Genomic DNA, 8411 nt, shown 5'->3' with positions numbered 1-8411 from the left:
TCAAGTCCTGGTTTCTGTGACAATGAATAAACAATAGATTATTAGGGTAGTTACACTGGGCCAATTAAATGACTGGAAACACTCCCGTCTGGTTTGCGCTCAGCATTTAAGTCAAAGGCAATAAAGAGCAACTACGTGGGCGGATTAGAGTGTGCAAAGGCAGCATACTTCTAAAACAGCAGATTTAGTGCAGACTGTGTGTAAAACGAGCTTTCTGATATTACACACGCCGCTTGGAATTGTGGGTAAGTGTAAACTGTAAGGGCAGCACGGTGCCTCACAGCAAGAAGGTCCCGAGTTCAATTCCACCATCAGGCCGGGGTTTTTCTGTGTGGAGTTTGCATGTTCTCTCCCCGGGTTCCTCTTACATTCCAAAGAATTGGAAACTCTAAATTGCCCAAAGAGAGTAAATGTGAGTATATATGGTTGTCTGTGTATATGTGTTAGCCCTGCTGCAACAGACTGGCGACCTGTCCACGGTGTACCCTGTCCCTCGCCCTAAGACAGCTGGGATAGGCTCCAGCGCCCCCCACGGCCCTGAAAAAGGATAAGCGGAAGCGAATGGATGGATGTAAACTGTAAACATTTGTTTGTAGCAGCTGTGGCTGTTTGATGGAGCAAAGAGTGGAAAGAGAGACACCTGCTGGTCAAAGGAAGTATTTAAAAAAAGAAACTTTGAAGTTAAATTACAGCTACAGTACTGAGATCATTTTCATCATTTCTAAATATTTTTATCATTAGATTGTTTGTGTGATTCACACATGAAAATGATCCTTATTTATATTATGCTGGGCAGTGCAGTGATACAGCACTTCTGTCTGTCCACTGTCTGAAACTGGAAGTTTTAGCATGGCATAGATTAAATGGGTAGAAAAAAAAAACTGAAATCATTTGTTTAGTGAAATGTGAAGAATACATTTTTGAATCACGGGGATTACTGACTATTTAAAGCTTTAGCCATGTTTAATATGAGCCTCCATCAGTGTATATGTAGACTTATGTACCATAATAATACAGGACATGAGAAGAAGGACAACAGATCCTCTCTAAGGATACAGGAAGACCTGCAGTGTTAAAAACGAAAGTCTCCTCTGCTACAAAAAAAAGGTAATGTTGGGTTGTTGAGTCACAGTGGGGGACTTCAGTTCAGGGAATTACTACCAGCCTTCTGCATCTCTTTCAGCCCTTGAGATGTGTGCTTTGGTTCTGCTGAGGGACAGTGGGAATCCTGGCAACAATAAGGACAGCTGTACAAACATTTGCCTGTCTCACCAGCAAGCCCTTTGTCAAGATCCTAAATAAACCTGGAAACATTATAGAAATCAGGCTTCCTTGAAGGGATGTGTCACCTGGCCTGCATGCGCAGGCTCTACAAGCTTTGTAGAGCCTGAAGGGCTTGCTGGTGCAGTACGATGAAAAGCTAGCTCTTCTCGGCCTCTGGACTCCAAATGTTCAAGCTTCACGCAGATGTGTTCCCAAAGTAAGTCAGAGGAGGAGGAGGAAGAGATTTAGCTGGCTCTGCATACTGTTGAAAATATTCCCAGGATTTAAGGAAAATTATTAATGCATGCAGGCCACAGCAGTGGTAAAATTGCCTCTGTTGACCATTAATGATGCAATATGCCATTAATGATGTAATATGCAAGGTTTAATTACAGTTTTTTTCCCCTCACATTCCCAGGTACTTGCATCCAATGTTTCAAGAGCAAGATAAGATGCCAACCTGTCCCAGTCTTTCACACATTTTGCAAAACAGTTTTGCATGATACTCCATGAGCCTGTGACAATAAAAAGGGGGAGAAAAGTGTACCCCAACAGAAAGTGATCAGTGCTTTCCTTCTTCCTTCCATTCTACCTGTATTTGGTTTGTAGGTGCAATGCAGAATTGATCCACGGGGAGGCAGTGTTTCCTCATGATTCAAATATGCTCTTCTGCATACAGTTGAAAAACATTGGTTTGTAATGTTTTTTAACCTGTGCAGAATATGACTACAGCACACACACACATATTTTAAAATATTCACAGTGTGTGTTTAAGCTCTATGCACCTTACTCTAAACATATGCATGCATAAAATGATAAAGTAATCAATGAGGCTTTAGGCTTTAGGGGTCTAGGTTTATACTGCCACTTGATTAAAGTATTAAAAATATTTTGTGGATATTTTGCAGAACTTTTTAAAAAATCATTTTAAACTCCCTGCAGGGCAAAACAAAACCTGTAGAAAAACAACCATTCATTTATTTTTTCTATCTGACGAGAGTCCAGTGAATACCCTGAACCTGTGGCAATGCATCACTGAGCAGAACACTGGAAATCAAACAGTGGCAGTTGACAGATGACAGATACACATATCAATAGTATCGATATCAACACGGTATTGGATCGATACATGATAACATCGATACCTTGTTTCTATCCTCTAAATTCAGTATGCAGCCCACTGAACTGCATTAAATAAAATATTTTTTCTTTTTCTTGGGGGCGGGTTTGAAAAAGTATACCTCAAACATGCACTATGAGAAATGTCTGATCCTTTTTATGCTGTAATGTCTATTCGATTTATAGACCATATCACAATTAAACAACAGAAGCTGACCCAAACTGCTTCTATATTAACATTTTAGATCACAAAAAGCCCAGTTTCAAAATACACGAAGAGCTAAAAGGTGTGTTTTGTTGTATTAACTAATTATTGTGGAAAGTAAAACTCACAGTCATTTAATGGTGATTAAAATGTGTTCAGAATTTGAAAAACTGATGATGATTCATCTGGTAAATCATGCAGCACTGCTCTCCCATAAGCTGCCATCATAGGTTAGAAGTATCGGTATCTGTATTGCAATATTGGCTCTGTATTTACTCGATATGTTGATCGATATCAACATTTCCAGTAACACACATCAGGTTAAAGCCAGATTCAATTAAACAGTGTCCTTTTCAAACTTGACAGCACCACAGTATCAGCTGTAATTTAAAAAGCTACGTGAAGCGTGAGCTTATCAGTTAACTGCTGCTTTCTTTGCAGGTGCAAACTGCACGCGGGACCTGTGGCGCGCCTCTTTCAGCGCCGGCGGGGATGCTGTGTGTGAGGCGCGCGCAGGAGGTGGGGGTGGGGGTGTCACAATTTTAGCCTGCTTCCTAGAATAAAGACAAACAGGAAACCACTAAACTGACCTTATTGCACCGCAGTCTGCGTGCACCAACCCCACTCGTGTCCTGACAGTCATTGCTGAGGCCGTCTTTTAGAGAGAGAGAGAGAGAGAGAGAGAGAGAGACCTGAAGTAAAGGCGAGAAGCCAGGATATACAGCCAACCAATCAGAAATCTCTCCCCCAGAACGCATTTAAAGGGATAGTGGGCAGTCCCTGGAGATTTTTCGAAGACTTATTTCACAGCCCCTACACCTCCTCACGTCTTTGACCTCCCACGGACACTCCAGTAGAGCCGAGCGGTCGAATCGGTAGCATGGATCTGTCCTAAGTGCCGCCTCTCTTCTGTGTGTTATGTTTTTGGGTTTTTTTGCCTCCATGTGAGCTTGCCTCGGCTGCTGGATGCTCTTCGCCCCCACCCTCCCCGCCGCACTTGTTGCGCAGAGAGTGGATGCGCCGCTGAGTCCTTGGAGAGGAGAGGCAGGGACTCACTGCAACAGGTGCACACACGGAGCATCTCCTCCAGCGAGGCTACATCGCAGGTAGGTCAAACGGGCATCTTTAGCACATTTATTCGTCGCATTCTGAGTGTTATGCTCGCAAATATCTAATTGCTGATTATCCATTCGACACCTTTACGCGAGGCACGGTTTGATCCGTTTATCTGACCGTGTTTGCGCTCTTTTCCTTTACTTTTCCTCTCGCCTTGAGACAGCGCTGAACTTTAAATGCCAGTTTTAAGGAGCCTCTGACAGTCTTCAGCCTCTGCCGCGTGTACAAAGCCAGGATGCCGGTGTTGACGAGCCCCGACATCGCCAACAAGTTTAAGGAGAGATGGCTGGCGGCTTACCCAGAGGATCACGTCTCTGGGTCTGAGTCTGCCCCCCTTGACGACAGCCTCACCAGCCTCCATTGGCTCCAGAATTTCTCCATCCTCAGCGCAGACCCGGAGCGTCCCAGCGGCGCGGGACTCGAGTGTCCGTCCTCGCAGCAGCACCTCTTCATCAAACGACTCGGCTTCCCCGGACCGGGCACCGACTCTCCTTCCAGCCCTCCAGCCGGGGACACCGCCGCAACCGGGATGCCTCTGTACCTCGGGAGCCCCGTCACCTCTGGCAGCGACTCCACCGCGGCGGCTCCGCGGTTTGCTAGCGGCGCGCACCCCACGCCCGGCTACCCGCAGATCCCGATTCAGCCAAGCCCGCCGGTGGAGATCGACTACAAAACCAACCCCAAAGTCAAGCCGCCCTATTCCTACGCCTCTCTCATCTGCATGGCCATGCAGGCCAGCAAGCAGCCCAAAGTGACTCTGTCCACCATTTATAACTGGATCACGGAGAATTTCTGCTACTACAGACACGCGGAGCCCAGCTGGCAGGTAACAGAGACCGGATAACTCTTCTTCTATTATTTATGAATCTGCTAAATGGTGGAGTGAGGGAGAGAAGGGCCAGCAATTTGACTTCAGTGTCACCACCACACACGGCATATTCAGGCCACAGGAGATCAGACGAGGCCTTTCTTTTATCAGTGTGGGGGGGAAACTTAAATTATAATAATTGAAAACCTCAGACCTCCCCCCTTCTCTGTCTCTTTGCAGGATTAGTGTCTCATTTCTGCCTTTGATGAGTTCCATGACAAGTGTTTTTAATCCATCTGAAATTTCCATCCTCCTAGAGAGTGCTCTTCGCAGGGTTTTTGTCTGAAGGGAACGGTGATGGGGTGGAGAAAGCACTCCAATCTGTGTGTGTGTGTCTGTGTGTGTGCGTGCGTGTTAATGAGGGCTCCTGAGAGAGATGGCAGCTAAGCACAGCTGATCATGTTTGAAATGCACAGAGCTGCCTGTTACTAGAAAGCCTCATTAGGTACATTTGCTTCCCCATACAAACAACAACAATGCCCACCCCCACCGCCCCACCTCCCCAACACCCACCTGCCCATCTCCCTCTCAAAGTGGCATATTCAGTTTTTTTTGCATGACTGACTTAAATTTGCTCAAAGCCGGTGGGGTCCACGCTAAATCACGTTGTGTTCCTGTGTGTGTGTTACAGAACTCGATTCGTCACAACCTGTCCCTCAACAAGTGTTTCAAGAAGGTCCCCAGACAGAAGGACGAGCCAGGGAAGGGAGGCTTCTGGCAGATTGATCCTCAGTATGCTGACATGTTTGTCAATGGCATCTTCAAGCGCAGGAGGATGTCTGCCAACCACTACAGCAGCGGCAGCGGAACCAGTGGCAGTGCCCACAGGCAGAGCAAACTAGTTCAGAGTTACCACGCCAGCCAAAACAGCTGCCCCTACCAGGGCGCGGGAGGCAAACGGAAGCACCTGCCCTCAAAAAACAGCAACAGTAAGGTTATGAGGGCCACGGAGTCCCCTCTGCTAGCCACAGAGGCCAACAATGCAGACGTCCTGAGAGGGGACTTTGACCTGTCCTCCGTGTTTGACGACGTCCTCGGCGGTAGCTGCAGCACCTTTGAAGATCTGGACATCAACACGGCGCTGAGCTCCCTGGGCTGCGAGATGGAGCTCGCTGGGCCGGGCAAGCAGGGGAGGTGGTGTGGAGGAGTGGACGTTATGGGTCAGAGCCAGCACATGAACCTCCATCACCAATCCTACGGCTACATGGACCTAAGCGCTGCTTCCATGGAGTGTACGGTCAGCATGGGAGAGCTCCACGTGCCTCACGCAAATCCGCAGCCACAGCAGCAACAGCTGGACCCAGATCACTTGCTCCAGAGCCACCACCAACACCACCACCACCATCAGCTGCAGCTGCAGCATTTCGACGAGCCCTCCATGCTCTTCCCGGAGCAGCCAGAAGAAGCGATGCTGCAAACGTGGGAGGAGATAAAAGAGGAGGCACAGGCCATTCCTCTGACTCTGGATCAGGGCTTCGGCCTGTGCGAGGGCTTCTTCACAGAGATGCAGCCATGGGAACGAGTGGAGAGCTACCTGTGACCTTTGACCCTAACCACACTGACTTCTGTTTGATTTTTTTGTTGATTTTTTTTTTTTTTTTTTTTTACATTCAATGACCTCTCTGATTGCTGGTCCATGTGGTCTGTATTATCTTTAAGGATAAAAGTTAGAGCTACAGCCCCATTTTACAATCATATCCCACCCCTCAGTTCTACTGCAGTGCACTCTGCATTTTTAATTTGTCACTTTTTCTTCCCTTAAAAAGACTTTAAAGCTTGTTGGATGATTATTGATCATTACCTGGCATAGACTTCCATTGTCTTCCCTGTCAGTTTACAGGGAGCAGCATGCAGCACGACGCAGCACTGATACTCAAACAATCAGAGAACTGACAAAAAGAACAGAAAGACTTTTACGTACCAAATTCAATTTTCAGATGTACTCATATCACAGCGTAGAAGGAACAGAAGGAGGAAGGATGATGAAGAAGAGACAAATTCTCACCCTTTAAGTTGGATTTGGTGGAGGTTGAATACGAGGATGAGCGCTGAACCCGGCCGGACTGCAGCTGCTCGTCCCTCTGAGCTTATTGAGAAAGCACTGTCACTACAGGACTGACATACTGGATTCTATTGTGCTACATTAGCATTAACTCTTTTTTTTAACTAACATGCAGTGAAATCAGCCATTCATCTCAATTGTTGATGTTGTGTGATGATGAAGGATGAAGGAGCAAAAATGGAGACAGAAGGAAAAAAATATATATTGTTGTAAGAGATTAGAACTCATTCGTTTAAGATGCTGTTATATAGTCAATTTAATATATATATATATATATATATATCTATATATACATATAGATATATAAGTATATAGCATGAAGCTAGGCAAGATCATTTGCCATTTGTCTACAGTTATGTATTGCAATGCTAAAACCGGAGCAGATGGTGGGGTCATGAAGTGGAACATTATGCACTTTGATAGGCAGCAATTTTTAGGAAAGAAAGACAGCTTATGTTCAAGATGTTTAGTTTAATTTTTTACGGTATTAAAGTCATACTTTCGAACGTTTACTGACCACATGATTAAAACAATGCGCATGTGTTGCAAATGAACTCGACACTGCAATAATTCAAACTGGCAAGAGTTTGTTTGTTGTTCTCCTTTCCTTTATATATATAGATATATATATATCTATATATATAATAGCAGGATTTTTTATAAAACAATATTCCGCCAAATTTGTTGATATGCAGCTTATTGGAGTTTCTGTGACGATTAACCCATCCCACCACTACCGGGCCGTCTCTGTTATTAAAAATCAGCCAAGCCGCCATTTTTGAAAGGCTGCCAAGCACATACGGTGAAGAGGCCGCCTACCACCAGGATTAAAATGGATGTAGCATTTGTTGTGCTTCAGTTCTGTTGCGCCACATTTGGCAGAGTTGCAGCTGAGATTGTTTTAGGGAGCAGATTTAATAACATCAGTGTCACTGGCATTGTTAGAACGCTGGTATTTGCTTTCTAATGTACTATTTTTTTTAAATCAGGTGGGAACGAACACATTGTGCTGAAGATTTTCAAATCAGTCTTTAGCCTGATGATAGAGGCGTACGGACTCGCTGTACTTCTGAATTTTTCCCACGTGTCTCATCTCTTGTGCCCTCACAGCACATGGATCTTTTGTGAGAAGATTTGGAGATAACTTGGAGTTTTCTCAGAGTTCTGTTTTCTATCACAGGGTGATGGATTCTTTTGACCTTATTGATTACATTAGTGTAGGTTTTACTTTTCTTTAATTTGTGAGGTTTGTTTAAAAGAAATCCGATCAGAAATCTTGGAGGAGGGTTTAGGGACAGATGCATAAATTCATCAGTTAATGGCCAGACTTTCTTATTGTATCATTATGGTGGGTGACATGACCTCTTTAATCTTACCATGTTATTTCATTTGTACCTTTTTTAAGCTGTTTGAAAATGCAATCATGCCTTAATGCAATAAATGGTGTCAATTAAAGAAATCATCCTTTACTTGAAATATCTTAAAACACCTACATGTGGTGGTGAGCAACATAGCAGGGTGGTCAGGATTATTGTTTGAGTTAGAGGTGTGTGTGTGTACATGTGTGTGTGTGTGCGTGCAATCAACAGGTAAAAGGTCTATCAGGGTTTATCATTAATCAGTCCAGACAGGCCTGCACTTGCCTGGCATTTGAAACATACGCAGGTAGATATAATAGCATGAACACCTGAACAGCAAACATAAGACAATAGCTCATTCAACCTTTAGACTCACACTTTTTAAACAATTGTGTTAAAAGTGTGTTTACAACCTTTTTT

General features: G+C 44.7%; 1 protein-coding gene and 1 long non-coding RNA gene across 2 annotated transcripts; both read left to right on the top strand.

The window, feature by feature from the left end:
- Positions 1-837: 837 nt before the first annotated feature.
- On the top strand, positions 838-1811 carry LOC120441460. Its single transcript, XR_005614119.1, has 3 exons — positions 838-1107; positions 1184-1480; positions 1682-1811. It is a non-coding gene; the product is annotated as an uncharacterized LOC120441460 (long non-coding RNA).
- Positions 1812-3478: 1667 nt separating this feature from the next.
- Positions 3479-8072, top strand: foxj1b (forkhead box J1b). Its single transcript, XM_031748804.2, has 3 exons — positions 3479-3693; positions 3867-4529; positions 5203-8072. Exons 2-3 carry the CDS (start codon positions 3939-3941, stop codon positions 6109-6111), a joined length of 1500 nt encoding a protein of 499 aa, XP_031604664.1. The 5' UTR covers positions 3479-3693; positions 3867-3938; the 3' UTR covers positions 6112-8072.
- The last annotated feature ends 339 nt before the right edge of the window (positions 8073-8411 follow it).

This window comes from Oreochromis aureus, linkage group 8 (assembly GCF_013358895.1).
Source record: "Oreochromis aureus strain Israel breed Guangdong linkage group 8, ZZ_aureus, whole genome shotgun sequence".
In the NCBI taxonomy this organism is placed as follows: Eukaryota; Metazoa; Chordata; class Actinopteri; order Cichliformes; family Cichlidae; genus Oreochromis; species Oreochromis aureus.
Note: the sequence above shows the minus strand (reverse complement) of the source record. Positions and strands in the feature narration are given on the sequence as shown.